General features: G+C 33.4%; 2 protein-coding genes across 2 annotated transcripts; one reads left to right on the forward strand and one right to left on the reverse strand.

The window, feature by feature from the left end:
* Positions 1-2,180: 2,180 nt before the first annotated feature.
* On the forward strand, positions 2,181-8,292 carry ACA1 (autoinhibited Ca2+-ATPase 1). Its single transcript, XM_085756102.1, has 7 exons — positions 2,181-2,663; positions 3,640-3,694; positions 3,779-5,727; positions 6,316-6,474; positions 6,876-7,047; positions 7,153-7,451; positions 7,680-8,292. The coding sequence occupies exons 1-7, from the start codon at positions 2,487-2,489 to the stop codon at positions 7,926-7,928; spliced, it is 3,060 nt and encodes a 1,019-aa protein (XP_085612228.1). The 5' UTR covers positions 2,181-2,486; the 3' UTR covers positions 7,929-8,292.
* A 1,474-nt stretch (positions 8,293-9,766) lies between these two features.
* Positions 9,767-12,624, reverse strand: LOC146942168 (cyclin-D5-1-like). The gene is made up of 5 exons (XM_085756103.1): positions 12,001-12,624; positions 11,773-11,859; positions 11,342-11,636; positions 10,930-11,063; positions 9,767-10,821 (listed from the first exon to the last, which is right to left on the reverse strand). The coding sequence occupies exons 1-5, from the start codon at positions 12,226-12,228 to the stop codon at positions 10,603-10,605; spliced, it is 963 nt and encodes a 320-aa protein (XP_085612229.1). The 5' UTR covers positions 12,229-12,624; the 3' UTR covers positions 9,767-10,602.
* Positions 12,625-16,822: the final 4,198 nt, after the last annotated feature.

Raw genomic sequence — 16,822 nt, forward strand, 5'->3', positions numbered from 1 at the left:
TGGTACTCGGTAAAAAGTGCTTACCAATTCTGCATCAACGAAGCAATTGACGTGTCTCATGAATTCTGGTAAATAATGGTTGGTGGCACCTTATCTAGCGTGTAATGATATCACAAAAAGTTGAGAATCTTCTTTGGTGTTGGTTATAAAAATTGTTTGCTCACCGGAGTTCAACTTCCCAAGTAGATATGTTATTTGCAATAACTCTAAGAAGACAGTTTGCACCACTTATCTGTCTGCCATAATAGTGTCAACTGTTGGCAAAAAGAAATGGACTTTGGTAAGTGGTGAAGCTTACTTTAACATTTTGGACATACTAGATCAAGACTTGTAACCAAAAAAGAAAATGTATGTAACCAAAAAATTAATTACTAGATCAAGACCAAGTTGCTCTCTTTGTTTGCTGTTTCATTTTGGATGTTAAAAGTGAGACAATGCAGACATACATAACAACATTCCGCAAAGCCATGCACAGACAATCCGGACCGAGCCTTCTTCCGGATGATACAAGTGCAACATAGACGCCTCTTTTCCATAGTTTGGAATAAGGTGGCCATTGGAATATGTGCTTTCACGATGATATGAGGCAACTCATACTCTCTAAAACTGAATGGTATTTCCCTTTGCAAAAAGTTGACACAACTAACAAGTGAAGTTTTAGGATTACTTTTTTTTTTTTGAGGGATGAAGTTTTAGGATTACTCTTCACCATGAGATGGGTTCAAGATCATAATGTCGATTTTTTAACTTGATTCTAACCGAGTTGTTGATTATATGAAAAACAAAATGACAAACTTCTCTAAATTTGATGATATTATTAATAATTGTAGTTGTTCTTTTTATTCTTATTTGTAAACTCTCATGGTGAGTTTGTTAAAAGACAAGTCAACTCATGCTCCTCTAAAATATCATTTCTCTTCGTTTCTTCTCGTTCATTTCTTTATTGCTTCTCTCCTTTTTTCTTTTGCTTAATTATATTAATCGTTTATGTTTATGTCACATATTCCTCCATTTCTTCTATGTAGTTTCTCTTCTTTTTTTTTAGTTTGCAGTAGTTTTTTTTATCCACATTAAAATAATATTTTTTTTAGGAAAAAATAAGTTGTTTTAATATGTTGATGTATATAGTATAGTAACTATCCCCTAAAAAAATAGTAGCAGTAATTATGTTGTATTTCAAATGTAGATATTTATATTTTCAATAGTAACAAAAAAATGTAGATATTTATATTATCCAATTCAAAAAGATATTAATATAATTTGATTGTAAATATATTTACATCCCTTTGATATTGATAAAATAAATAAATATCAATAAAACATTAGGATGTCCAAATTCACCATTAATTAACTTTTTCAATAGAGGGAAGAAAAGAAAAAAAGGAAAACTTAAACGAGGGTCCCACGTCTGACATGGGACGCGCTGACAGAGATATACAGCTTCTCTACTAACGTGCATACAAGACAAACATTAACAAACGGGAATCCCGTTCCGGCACAGCCGAAAACTGTTTCTCACCCCCCCTAATTCATTTTGGTCCAAACTTACACCCCCACTATATATTTTCGCTCCACTAAACAACTCCAATCCAACTCCTACATCAAAATTTAGGCCATATATTTTTCTATTTTGCAATTAACTAAAGTGAAAAAAACGAGTGGATAATTTATTTTTAAGTATTTAATGTTTAGAATGGTATACTAAGTGTAGAGAAATGAGAATACGAACCATATACAAATTTTCTTGCATCTTATCAACTAAGCTATAGTTGCAAAAGAAAATGAGTATGTATAATGTATTTGGGACCTCAATGTGTGAAGCATTGTCAAAAAAGTCAATATAATGTTTTGAATGCATTAAAATTACAAATATAACTTGTAGTGATTTTTTATTTGTAAGTTTATGAACTAAATTAATAAAAAAAAACATTTGAAAATCCAAATGGGGCTAACCAAAAATACACTGATAACGTGTTTATAATTTTGATGTTTTTTGAAGTACAAATTAATATCTCACGTATTAGAAGACCAAAATAATTATTTATTCAAAAAAAATCGGGTTACAAAAGGAATCACGAAACGAAATAGTTTAATCACTCAAGCAAAAATAAAAACAACTTTTCTTCAACAGTTTAGTTATTAATTATATGTTATAAACATTAATTGATATGAGTAGATCCAAATCTAAACATATTAGCAGAGTATACTTTGCCTTTTTTTTCCTTTACATAGTTTCACTTTGACTTGCTCAGTGTTTGTAGCATAATAATCAAATCAAATCAAACTTTGCGTGAGTTTGTGAAATTGACGATTGTCAACTATTATTGTACTAAATTCAAACTTTCTCACTCAGACAAATTTCTGTTTTGAATCAATCAATATAATTTAAAAAAAAAAAATGCATTAATTTTAAGCATTGGAATTTGTTTCAAAACAAGTCTTCATATTTTCTTGTTAAGATTTGAAAGCAATTAGAGCATAAATAGATGGAGAGTTACTTGAATGAGAATTTCGGAGATGTGAAACCGAAAAATTCATCGGAAGAAGCACTTCAGAGATGGAGGAAGCTTTGTTGGGTTGTTAAGAATCGTAAAAGAAGGTTTCGTTTCACTGCTAATCTTTCCAAAAGATTTGAAGCTGAAGCTATTAGACGCTCTAATCAGGTTTCTTTCTAGATCCAGATATCATCCTAAAATGGAAACTTCCTATGTTTATCTTAACTTCCTTCTGTTCACTAATCTCAATGCTTTTTTATGCATTAAATTTAAATCAAAGGTCAATTTATATATTGTTTTCATGATCATTTTAATGTTGATCCATTCACATCAAAACTACTACCACTACTGCATTACATTCAATGAAAGACTGTTTTCTACATGGTACCAGAACTCCCTGTTTATACGAATACTCAAATCTGATCTGATTTGAGTTCCTTATTATCCGTAGAAACCGGAAGTTCTGGTACCACGTAGAAAGTTATTGTGAATATTATTTGACAAGAACTTATAAAATTGATATGCATTGCTATTTTGCTTGGTTGGAATGCAATTAAGAATCACTTACTTGAATATCTGCAACATGACAATTGTCAAGTTTTTTGTTCTTCCCTTAGTCTTTTGTCTGCCAAAAAGGAAAATAGAATATAAGGATTCAATTTTGGCTATGGTTATGACCCATTGCCAATTTTGAGTCTTTTCCTTTTATTTCCCTCCACATTTTTCAGACTAACTGCTCTTCCTGTCTTCCATGTTGTATTGGGTATGAGATTTTGTCGGTACTTACTTTTATTGTCGTAGGGTAATTATCAAACATATATCGGTAGTGATATACTATAATGTTAAAGAGATGCCTGCCCTTCCATGCTTAGTTTGGACTTGTTTCATATTTGATAAATTACCATATTACTCTTATCTTGCATAGCCTGTTAGTATTTCCAAAAAAATCAAGGCACGGGTTTTATGATTTTGAATTAAAAATTTAGTCATGGAAAGATTGGAATATTTTTCCTCTCACTATCTTACTAATTACAATATTACTCAAATAGCCTAGCTTTGTGGGGTGAAAAAGGACATGGTCATTTAAATGTTTTAAAAATGATTCTGTAGTCTCTTAATTCCCTGCCACCATTATACATTGTAGGAGAAATTCAGAGTGGCGGTGTTGGTCTCACAAGCTGCACTTCAGTTTATCCATGGTAAGAAAGCCAATCTACATGCATTTTAAAATTGTTGCAAAGGTTTCAGTTTCTACGTGATAAGTAAGTATTTGCTCCCTCCAGGCCTAAGTTTGTCAAGCGAGTACAGAGTACCAGAGGAAGTTAAAGCTGCAGGTTTTGAAATTTGTGCTGATGAGGCAGGGACAATTGTTGATGGACGTGATGTGAAGAAGTTGAAAATTCATGGTGGGGTTGAGGGTATCACCGACAAACTCAATTCCTGTGTCAACAATGGGATATCAACATCCGAGCCCTTACTGAATCGGAGAAAAGAAATTTATGGAATTAATAAATTCACTGAAAGTCCAGCCCGGGGATTTTGGGTTTTTGTATGGGAAGCACTTCAAGATACAACTCTTATGATACTTGCGGTCTGTGCTTTTGTCTCTTTAGTGGTTGGCATAATAATGGAAGGGTGGCCTAAGGGTGCACAGGATGGGATTGGTATTGTTGCAAGCATATTGCTTGTAGTGTTTGTCACTGCCACTAGTGATTACAGACAATCATTGCAGTTTAAGGATCTAGATAAAGAGAAGAAGAAAATTACAGTTCAGGTCACGCGGAATGGATATAGACAGAAAATTTCAATATATGATCTACTTCCTGGTGATATTGTCCATCTTAATATCGGAGATCAAGTCCCTGCTGATGGGCTTTTTGTGTCCGGTTTCTCTGTATGTATAAATGAATCAAGTTTGACAGGAGAAAGTGAACCAGTGAATGTCAGTGACCTTAATCCTTTTCTTCTATCTGGAACAAAAGTCCAGGATGGATCATGCAAGATGCTTGTGACTACTGTTGGAATGAGAACCCAGTGGGGTAAACTAATGGCTACTCTAAGTGAAGGTGGAGATGATGAAACTCCCTTGCAGGTAAAACTCAATGGCGTGGCTACCATTATTGGAAAAATAGGCCTCTTTTTCGCTGTTGTGACTTTCTCAGTGTTGGTCCAAGGGCTATTTAGCCGCAAGCTGCAAGAAGGTTCCCAATGGACATGGTCTGGTGATGATGCAATGGAAATTGTGGAATTCTTTGCTATTGCTGTTACAATTGTTGTTGTTGCTGTTCCTGAAGGTTTACCTTTAGCTGTGACATTGAGCCTTGCTTTTGCCATGAAAAAAATGATGAACGATAAGGCACTCGTCCGTCATTTGGCTGCTTGTGAGACAATGGGATCTGCTACTACTATCTGCAGTGACAAGACTGGCACGTTAACTACAAACCATATGACTGTTGTAAAAGCTTGCATTTGTGGGAAGATCAAAGAGGTAAAGAGCTCCATCGACTCTTCTGATTTCTCATCTGATCTTCCTGATTCTGCTATAGCAATTCTACTTGAATCAATATTCAACAACACCGGAGGTGAAGTGGTCAAAAATGAAAATGGAAAGATTGAGATTCTGGGATCACCAACTGAGACTGCCATCTTGGAATTTGGGCTATCACTTGGTGGTGATTTCCACAAAGAACGACAAGCATCAAAACTTGTGAAAGTTGAACCATTTAATTCTATAAAGAAGCGCATGGGGGTAGTTCTACAGCTTCCTGATGGTGGTTACAGAGCACATTGCAAGGGCGCCTCTGAAATAATTCTTGCTGCATGTGACAAATTTGTAGACTCAAATGGCAAGATTGTTCCACTTGATGAAGACTCCATCAGTCACTTGAATGATACAATCGAAAAATTTGCCAATGAAGCTCTCCGGACCCTTTGCCTTGCTTACATTGATATTCATGATGAATTTTTAGTTGGAAGTCCTATTCCTATTAATGGTTACACTTGTGTAGGAATAGTGGGTATTAAAGATCCAGTCCGTCCTGGTGTTCGAGAGTCTGTAGCCATTTGTAGGTCGGCTGGTATTACAGTTAGGATGGTTACCGGAGACAACATAAATACTGCAAAGGCGATTGCTAGAGAATGTGGAATTTTAACCGATGGTATAGCGATTGAAGGCCCGGAGTTCCGTGAAATGAGTGAGAAGGAATTGCTTGATATCATTCCAAAAATTCAGGTGCATATCAACAATATGTCATTTAATTTTTATTTTTTGTTTAATTTGCTTGACAATTTGTTTGAAGGATTAGCTGCTCTTACCAGAGTTTGAGTTTTGGCGTGCATTTCTTTTAAGGGGTGGGGGTGGGGTACATGAATGAACTTGGTGTCCTGGAATTAAAAGGTCTAGTTAGAGGTTGCCATAAACATGCCAAATTCTTAAAGATTTACTATAATGATGAATGATGACTATCAGTAGCCTATGCAAAATCCTTGTTATGCATATTCAAACTTTATATGTACTTCAAAAGTTCAAATCACAATATACACCAAAAATAACGAAAATATTTTCTCGCTAGGCAGAGCATGAATCAAACGATATCATTATGTCCTCTCGTGACTATTAATTTAAAAGAGCCATATGATTACATGGATGTTGACCGCCATTAAAACCTAGCATAGTGATAATAAATGGACTGAGTGATGGATCATTTGAATATACTAAGGTGATTTTCAGAGCCTGGAAGTAAAAGCTTGGTGGTCTACATTACCCTTTACTGAAAACATTTGTTTATGATATCAAAAATCAATATGTCTAAATCTGCAGGTAATGGCTCGATCTTCACCCATGGATAAGCATACCCTAGTGAAACACTTGAGGACAACATTTGAAGAGGTTGTTGCAGTTACTGGTGATGGTACAAATGATGCACCAGCACTTCATGAAGCAGATATTGGGCTTGCAATGGGCATTGCTGGAACCGAGGTACGTCTTCATACCGATGTATTGATGGTAGAAATTTGTAAACCATGAATAATTTTTTTGATTGGAATTTTTTATGTAGAGGGTACGTTTTTTATTTCCAAATTTATATATTACTAAATGTGAAGTGCTTATGATTTATGATATATAAAATGGCAAATGACACTCCATTATTTAATCTGTACAACAAGGTAATATAGCTTATACCAAGTGGAGAAGTTTTTGTTCAAAGAGATACTTTGTACTTTATGTATAACACTAGTTCAAAGAGATGCTTTGCACTGTATGCACCTCTAAAATCCAATCTTATTATTGGTTTCTAGCAGACGATCTTAGTCCCTTAACTAGTTGTCGTTCTATACTTGGTGATATATTTTTTAAAGCCGTTATTTTGGCAATTTCAGGTAGCAAAAGAAAGTGCCGACGTAATAATACTAGATGATAACTTTTCAACTATCGTCACTGTAGCTAAATGGGGCCGTTCAGTCTACATAAACATACAGAAATTTGTGCAGTTCCAGCTAACTGTAAATGTTGTTGCTTTGATTGTCAATTTCACTTCTGCTTGTTTGACAGGTAGTCATGATGTGTTCCTTGTTATCATGTTTATCAAAGTTAAATTATGAATTTTTGCATTGTATGCTTTGTTCTTTTTTCCTCATGATATATATAAATACCCAGGAAATGCTCCCCTCACTGCGGTTCAACTTTTATGGGTCAACATGATTATGGACACACTTGGAGCACTTGCACTTGCCACTGAACCCCCTAATGATGAGTTGATGAAAAGAGCACCAGTTGGTAGGAAAGGAAACTTTATCAGTAACGTGATGTGGAGGAATATCACGGGGCAGTCTATATATCAATTTGTCATAATCTGGTTACTCCAGACAAGAGGAAAAACAGCTTTTCATCTTGATGGCCCGGATAGTGATCTGATATTGAATACACTCATTTTCAATTCATTTGTATTCTGTCAGGTAAACTTAGAAAATCATTGTTCTGGGATGTGATTTATGATTTCATATTCAGACTAGACAAATAATGTTTTCTGACTTTTAGAATATTAAAATATTGTTGTCGAATATCTTTCTAACCTTTCATGGGTGCTGAGATTCCCTGTGGTAAATGTTTAAACTATGGTTCCTTGTAATATGTTCTCTGATTGTACACTTTATTAACCTACTTGTATTCAAATGTCTTGTTAGGTTTTCAATGAGATCAGTTCCAGAGACATGGAGAGGATAAATGTTTTTGAAGGTATCCTAAAGAATTATGTGTTCACAGCTGTACTCACCTGCACCGCCATCTTCCAAATCATAATTGTTGAATTCTTGGGCACCTATGCCAACACATCTCCTCTAAGTTTGAAACTGTGGTTCATTAGTGTTTTCCTTGGAGTCCTTGGCATGCCAATTGGTGCAGCTTTGAAGATGATCCCTGTGGGATCTGTCTAAAATAAATTCAGACAATTAGGTACATTCTTGGTCATTCTCTGTTCTCACATGAAAATCAAGGTTCTTGTTTGCTCCTCGTCTCTTCTAAAAGTTGCCGATTGAACCAAGTGTTTTTCTAGCTTGAAATTTTGTAGGGCAACTGAGTAGAGACTAAATTTGGTATTTGTTGCTGGTGTCAGATGACATATATCAAACATTTTGCACAATTTTTGTCAAATTTCAGAGCGATGTATATTATATGAACTGGGATTTTTGTATAATGAGGTACTTTTTCATTATACGGGGTTATAATTCTCTTAATTTGAATGATTTATTTGTTTATTATTCATGAAATTATGATGATATCCATCTACAGTTTCTCAAATTTACTCTCTTAGTCAGGAATGAGTTGTTTCCAAAAGGATTCATGTGCATCTTTCCACATGCCTGTTGAAACGGTGCTTGCAACCAACTTTTAAACTAGATTAAGGAAATATTAAAACTTTAAGCTGTTATCCCTGTAAATAGATCAGATGCATGGTGTGATTGTGTCATCCAGGTTCGAATATTCCTAGAATTAAGATTGGAGATTAAAATTTTTAGCTCACTTTACACTCATTGTGGATGATCAAAATTTAAATGAAAAAGAAAATTTATGCAATATTTTTCCTCTAACCTAGTAGAGTGGTAATTGTGAAAGAAACTGGTATTTTAGTCCTTTTAGACAGAGGGTATTCTAAAGTTTTGAGATCTTGATGAGGCATCTTCTGTTGAAGAAAATATACTTGTATATTTTGTGCTTTAAAAAGTAGCAAGTAGATTAACTAATTATATTTCATTTAGTTCCACAGTCTACACTCTTTTCCATGAGCAGGTTCAGGTCCATTTGTCTCGGTCTATTTTGTTCAGATAACCTCTCATATTTTTCATTGCGGTGGGTGCTGGTACAAAATTATGCCGTGGGTGCTGGTACATTTTTTTTTTTACTATTTGAACTTTGTAGTAGGTCTAATTTGCGTTGTTAAGCAACATTAAAAATCATGTTTCTTCTTTCTTCTTATAGTTGTCGTGTGTAATGAACTTTACATCTATCAAAGCTGATTAGGTAATTGCAAGAGATAATCATGAACACTGGACTAAAGAGAGTGAAGTGAATATAGGGGGGGAACAGAGTAGACCTTGTTCAATGCAAATACCATTCTGACTGATGACACCAATAATCTATCACGGTCTTCAAGTTAGCTTTTCAACATTTCTGTTTGTAAAATGTTTTCTTCACTTTTTTACACTTATCTTGGCATTCACCCATTTATCACTTCGAATGTACACATCTAGAAAAAGAAAACATGACTTGTGTGCTGCTCTTAAGTATGTTTTCTATAACAGCGCTGCTATTTCTAACGAAATATAACATCACAAAGGTTGGCAAATTCATTGCAATCGTCGTCTCTTCTTTGGGGGAAACATTGATGGTTAGATAAAAAGGAGTATACTACAGTTACAAGTTAAAAACTGACAAAAGTGGTCGTGATGTTTCCACAAGGAAGTTTTTCACAAGAAACATTACTCTTTCGAAAAGAGAAGAAGAAAAAAAATGCAAGGGTGGGGATGCTGCTCCACTTTTTTTAGTAAATGGTCCAATTGCAGAAATATTACAGGTATGGTGTTCAACAATCAAATGGCAACAATACTCTTATCATTCTCAACCATGCAAAAGAACATGATCTAGGCCAAAAAATCGGTGAAAGTACTAATCTTTGTGATTTCTGTTTTCTTGGCTTTGTTAAATACAAGGGCCATAGTCCCAAACATAGATCACGCGAAGTTTTGTAATGTTATTTATACGATGAACATGGCAGTTCATAGAAATATATTGCTTCAAAGCAGAACCAACATAAAAATACTTTTGATTCCACAAACATGTTGGGTTTCATGACCCATGAACACAACAAAGCCAGGCAGAACGGTAGGTCCCGCCTTAAAAGCAGTCTCAAACATTCAAACAAATCCAATCAATCTTTACAAGACTTTTGTGATGGCCAACATGCAACACAAACCATGCATCCTATCACACCAGCACTGTTTTATCTTCCCACTTTTAACCTTTTTGAAGACATTACTAAAGCATCCCAAGCATCTATCAAACGGTAGGTTCCAATAGATACATATGACAAACAAACTCCGTTATGAAGCAAGTCCCGACCAAGTAGAAGAGGAAAAAGAAACAAATCAATCATCAATTTAATCCCTAAAATTAAGACTCTGAAATTCATCCTGAAGAACAATGCAATCGAGGATTTTCAATATCAGAAATTACTTTAAAAGTATGTTGATTTCTGAGACCAAATTAGGTCAACACTTCAATTTCTAAGACTAAATTGGCGATTCCTTCGGACTTTAACTATGGCTTAATTGGCTGTTTCTACAGCTTTCTGGATTAGCATATAGCTTTCAGTTACCTGCTGATTTGGGCACTCTAAGTCTCTATAACTACTACTATATGTATCCCAAAACCAGAATTTGTATTCTTGTTTCCTCCATTTCCTAGCTGTAAACCAATAAATCCAATTCCAAAACAATTTTTTGGTGTAAGTTCACCCCCCCCCCCTCTCTTAGTGATATGATACTATTGCAAAAAGTAACAAAGAAAGACAACACATAATCTTCACATAAAATTGTTAAAACTTCAAAAGGTTCAAATTTTGGGATTTTCTTGATGTGATCCCTTCTTGTCACCACCATCTTCATCATCAATGAATGAGAGTCTTCTTCTCTTTGTCATAGCAACGGCATAGTCAATTGGCCTGGATCGAAAAACTGAAGAATTTGGTGTACATAAATGCTTATGCTCCTCTCTTTTGATCTTCTCCTCATACAATCTTTGAATTAGACTGTAGCAAGCAAATACGTCATCCTGTGAAATAAAGAACAAAGGGCAAAATTTATAGATTGATTAAGATGTCATTCTTCTAATCATGATTTTGGTGAAACTTGGCAAAAAAAAATGAAAACAAAGACTTACCGGGTGAAGTAAGGGATGTTGAGAAATTGAATTCATTTTCAATCTCACATCTTCTATGGTCAACTTTTGATCAAATGCCACTAAAGTGGCAGCTACTGCAACAAGAGATGGTTTGTGATCCATTAAATTGAACTCTGCATAAGAAAACGTGGATTTGGTTAGTCCATATTTGAACAAAGAAATTCTCATCTTTCTCAAAAAGAAAAATAAGAATAACAAAAAGGATTTAATTTGTGTACATCGTCATCGTTGATGCAAACGATTTTAGATGCTACTGGTATCAATCTAACATGATCATCTGATTATTAAAAATATTTGACTTTAATCATTCTGATTAGTTGTGATCTATTGATAGTGTAAATCTTTTAAACTCAAAGAGAGAAAGACATTCAAGTGTTCATGATTGATTCACCTTCCATTACTACAGTGAAGATAGGATGCATTGTGTTGGAAACTATAGGACTTGGTGATTCACTGCTGAACTTTTTGATGAAGTAAGAAAGGAATGAAAAGGGAGTGATGATACCCATGTTCCAATCCAATGAGCTAAGTACAAAAAGCTCCATTTTTTGAATCACTTTTCCTTCAAAGACATAATCATCTTCCAATTGAAACTGTGATAGCCCTGGCACAATACATTCCTCCATCTTTGCAGCCAGAGAAAGACATGCAATTGATAGCAACCTCATTGCCCAATCCTTCTCACCCTGCATAAAATGTAAAGATTCAACCAAAAGGGTAATTAAATAATTGATCAATTAATTAGATTGATGAAAACTTAAACAAGAGTGACCAATTGATAGAAACAAATGCTGCATTTGGAAGATCATAATTAGAGCTTACATCAATGAAGTGTTTAGAAAGGAATCGATCCAAGTACGTCACTGACAAATAAGCTGTTTCAAAGTGAAAATCCAATGCTTCTCTTTTCTGAGATTATTATCAATCCAAAATCAGGAAAAAATTGAAGTCAAAATCAAGATTTTTTTTTTCCAATTGTAATTTCATTAATGAAGCTGAATTAGAATAACATATAATATAATAAAAGAGAAAAAGGGTGGATGAACTAACTTTGAGAATCCAATTTATTGCATTCAAACGAGCACGTTTGAAGGAGTCTTCAAACACAGCATTTTCATCTTTTTTGAACCCAAAAGCAATCTCTCTTTGAAGCAATAATCCAACATGCTCCTCCTCAGATACACCAAATTCTTGATGTGATTGATTCATTGACCATTCTTCATCTCTCTCTTCAACTTCCAAGCACGTTTCTTTTTCATGGCACAAAAGATCATCCATATCTTTTATTTTTCCTTGGAAAATAAATTTCTTATTCTCACTAGTGAAATCAATAAGAAAGAAAAAACATCACGTTGATTTGATTCTACAAAATATGTTTATGTTTTTAATATGGTAATAGTAGTAATAATATATAGTAATATATGATTGACTAGTACGTACATTTACTAGGGGAGTCAATCAAGAATTAAAAGAGGAGGTGGGAAAGGAAAATGAATATATTTTGGTGGGCTATGATTTCGGCGAAATGTTAAAGCTATAGTAGCTGTTTCAGATTGAAAATTGAAGACATTGATTATTTTGATGTATTTGTGGCGAGATTTTGGTCACTAGGATGATGAATTATGTGTATTTGTGTGTGTTTGAGACAATGCTTTTATTTTATGTTTTGAAGATTGTTGAAGGGTTGGTTGGTTGGTTATGTACTAAGTAGTGAGCATTGAGTGTGATGATGAGGTTTTGATTTGAGTTTGACTGAGAAAAAGACTTTGCGTTTGAGGAACACACAAGTTTGTGACAACACTGTCTTACTCACGAACTTTTGGGGCGCGTGGACTCACCATATCTATTTAGAGGGGTGACAGTTCATCTTACACACGAATATATTTTATCTGTCTCAAAATAATAATTCCTTCGTCTTTAAACTATAGTCGTTTATGATTTGTGGACGATTATTAACAAAATAATTAATTGTGTTAATTTCAATGATAAAATTAATATCATTTATTAAAATACCTTATTAATTGTAGTTAGTGGAGTAGTTAAATTGAATTAAATTCAATAAATAAGAGTATAATAATGGAAAAAATAATAAATGTTGCATTGCTATTCTAAATTGTTGACAATTATTTTGAGAAAAAGAAAAAAAATGTTAAAAATACAATTATTGTGAGACGGAAGGAGTATTAGCTTAAAGTTTATATTTCATCCTCTTTATAAAACCGGTTCATAAGGTGATGAGTGCCTCCTCTTTATAAACTATTATCATGAGTCTTGTCTATCCGTCGTGGGATTTGAATTTTTCTCAATACACCCCCTTCACGTCCATCACTCTTTTTGGGGTTGGTGCGTGGATAGATAGGTGACCCTTAAATTCGACAAGCTTTAATACCATGTTGAAATTGGGGCCTAACACATCCTTACAAAACCGGTTCATAAGGTGAAGAGTGCCTACTCTTTATAAACTATTATCATGAGTCTTATCTATCCGTCGTGGGACTTGGATTTTTCCCAATACGTTTGTCTCATAATTTTATAAGAGTTTGATTTGTCAACGTATTTTTAACTACATGCATTTGACTTTTAAAATGTAGATAAAAATGTCCTAACTCATAGCCAATTTGTTTGTGTGATCTAAACATCTTGTGTGAGCAACGGTTTTTGTGTTATCTAACTATTTTGTTTGTGTAACATCGGAGACTAATTTCTTAAGTTTGATAGGATTGTACTATCATTATTTTGACATTTAAATTAAACTTATTTTATTGTAAAAAAAGACTCATAGTTGTTTGTTAAACCTAAACCAACTAAACTCTACGGTGAACATGTTGGTTCAGGTGAAATCATAATATATATAGTTCTTTTATAAAAAAGTTCGAAAAAATATGTAATTTAATGACATTCATTATCTTGAAAAATAGTATTTCAAAACCATATATAATATATATAATATTATTTTATCCTAAACTCCTAAACTATATGTATATAATATTTGTTTGTTAACCAGTGCCTCGTGGGCATCAGTTAACATTACCCTACTATATTTACTTCTTAACCGGTGTCCTGGAAGCACCGGTTAACATTACCCTAAAAATATATATATATTGAATGTGACTTGGATGAGGGGGAGTCGCTTTTTTCTTTCCCCAGCTAGCTGTGATGCAGGGTGGCAACGTAGGGTCCTGTCCTGTCCCGGACCTTAGTGTGTCTCAAGTTTTTGAAGCGGGTCGAGGATTTAATAGAGATGCAACCTGGAGGGTCCATTCCAAAATCATCATAGAACCTCATCCACAGTAACATGACCAGTCAAATGTATGCAAGTATGTAACCATTTCTACACATGCAAATAGTAAGAACGAAATTTTTGGCCAAATAATCATTTTTTTCTTGATCGTGTAACGTGTACCGAGTATTCACAATAATTCTTCAATATAGCCAAATTATAAAACAATCTTAATTGTATATTATGTTGGTCAAAAATTTTGATACACATTAGCGCAATAAAAAAATTATCATCTAACTAATTTTATTATGTATGTTAAAGATAAAATAGGGTAGATGCAAGTTTTTTTCTTAGGATGCAAGTGTTTGTTATTCGCATATTTTGTAATCAACATTGTTATTTCAATTTTTGTATCAAGTATGGTCATTTTTTCCATTTCATTAGAAATATGGTCATTTTTCATTGCTCCACTATATAGTTCATTGTTGCATAATTACAGAGTATAGTCAATGGTAATATATAAAAGATTGAATTATTTTTGTCGGAAAAAATTGAATTATTAAAAAGGGGAAATGGTAAAAAATTCTAATTTATTTATATAGACATCACCTTCATATCCTTCTCATCCTGCTTATGTTGTGACAAACATTATCCATAGAAGACATTTTAAGTGTGATTTCTTATCCTTCTTTTTTGGAGTTCAACTTTGCTCCATTTATTCCGTTGAATGATCCGTTGTATATGTTGATTTATATTCATAACTTGAAACGTATATGGGGTGCCAGAATCCCCCACTAGAAAAACTCTTGTTTTTCTTTTAAGAACGGTAACTTGTTGCACCCATCAACTAAAGTTCATCTTTCAGCAATCATCATGCATACTCAAGATTGAAAGATCAGTCTTCATATTGAGAAAGAAAAACGTGTTTTGAATGTGATATCCTTCTTTGAGCTTCCCCACTTTTCTTTCCATAACAACTTGTGTGTAACACCCAACAAATTTCCGAAAATAATCATATATATTCAATGCCATTGAGATTTTAATTAATTGGGCTGCTTCTCTCATGATGCTGGTAAAAATTGGCCACGTTTCTTAACTAAAAATTGTCTACTTCTTTCATCCAATCGCACAGTTGGATCATTTATAATGTTGAGCTTGATTGAATAAAAAAAATGCATCATAGTCCCTTTTAAAACAGCTCTTTAAGATTTTTTCTGAATAAAACAACCTCTCTCTCTCTCTCTCTCTCTAAAAGTAACATTTTTAAGATTAACTTGAGATGCAAATTGTGGAACTTGACCATTCTCAAGTAGACCCAATTAGTGTTTCAAGTTTATACATTTCATATATCCATTTGGTGTAAACATATTAGGACTGGTTGGTGGTGACAATAATTGAGAATTTTGAGAATTAGGATGCTGATAATTTTACAAACAAAATTTGTTCAAAATTAAATTGATTGAGACCCAATTTGACAAAAAAAAAATGGAGTGATAAAATGAACAGCTGTGTAAAAAATTATGTCAGTTGAAGCCTAAAGAATGAAATTGTGTGAGTAAAATTGAGTGTAAAATCAAGAGTAGAGATAAAATTGTAAGAGAAAAATTGAGAGCAAAACTAAAAGCAACAAAGTGATCAAAATGCGAGGTAAAAATTGAGTTTAATATTTTTAAATGATCGCAATTTATAAGTAATAATTTTCAAACGATTTAAAAAGAAGGTAAAAATGTCAAGTAATAGCATTGTATTTAATCTCTTTTGAATTTAATATTTTCTACATCAAATTTTGGAGCAAAATATTGGCTTAATTGTGTTTTCTCCTAAATTAGTTTATGGGTTATGCTAACAAGCGTCCTTAGGACTCTTGTTAAAGATTCAAAAGAGGAAATAATTTATAAATTTTATGTAGAAAAGGTTCTTTTTTTAAGTTTCAATGTGTTTAATACACAATTTTCAAAAAATAATAATTCTTCTTTTAACTTCTAAACAAGTGCTCCAAGAGCGGGACACTTGTTATCATTTCCTTTATTTTATTCTCATGCCACTTCTTGGGACATCTCGGGACCGTTACTTCACACTTGACCAGAATTATCCGTTGATGAACTTCAATGGTGATCTTTCACCAAAACACTGAATCACTGACCTTGTTGTTTTGACACCCTATTCTAAGTACACCCTATTTTTATTATAGACTACATACATCATTTAATGAATGAATCTAAAAATCAAACTTTTGCTTATATTAGTGACCGGAGGATGTATTTTATTGATTAAATTGTATATTTGGTCCTTAAATAATTTATGGGTTTCATATTAGTCTCTTTATTTAGAGGACCAATATAAAACTCGTAATTTTATTTGTTAGTTCATTATTCAAACATACACAATACTCCTACATAAAAAAAAAAAAAAAAAAAAAAGGTAAACAAATGTATTTAAGTCAAGAATTGATGAGATGAAATTATACCAGCCAGAATGGTCCATCCTTTTCCATACATATATATTAATGCAATAATTAATATTATTGAAATTTCTCTAAGTTTTTTGTTCATGTCACTGGGGGCTTTGTTCACTTAACTCCAAAACTTAATTATAACTCATCCTCTCTGAGCATATGTACTGCGCTGGGGTAATTCTATGTTATGTTGCTAT

This window comes from Medicago sativa, chromosome 3 (assembly GCF_051527215.1).
Source record: "Medicago sativa cultivar Bolivia chromosome 3, Bolivia_mono, whole genome shotgun sequence".
Taxonomy (NCBI): domain Eukaryota; kingdom Viridiplantae; phylum Streptophyta; class Magnoliopsida; order Fabales; family Fabaceae; genus Medicago; species Medicago sativa.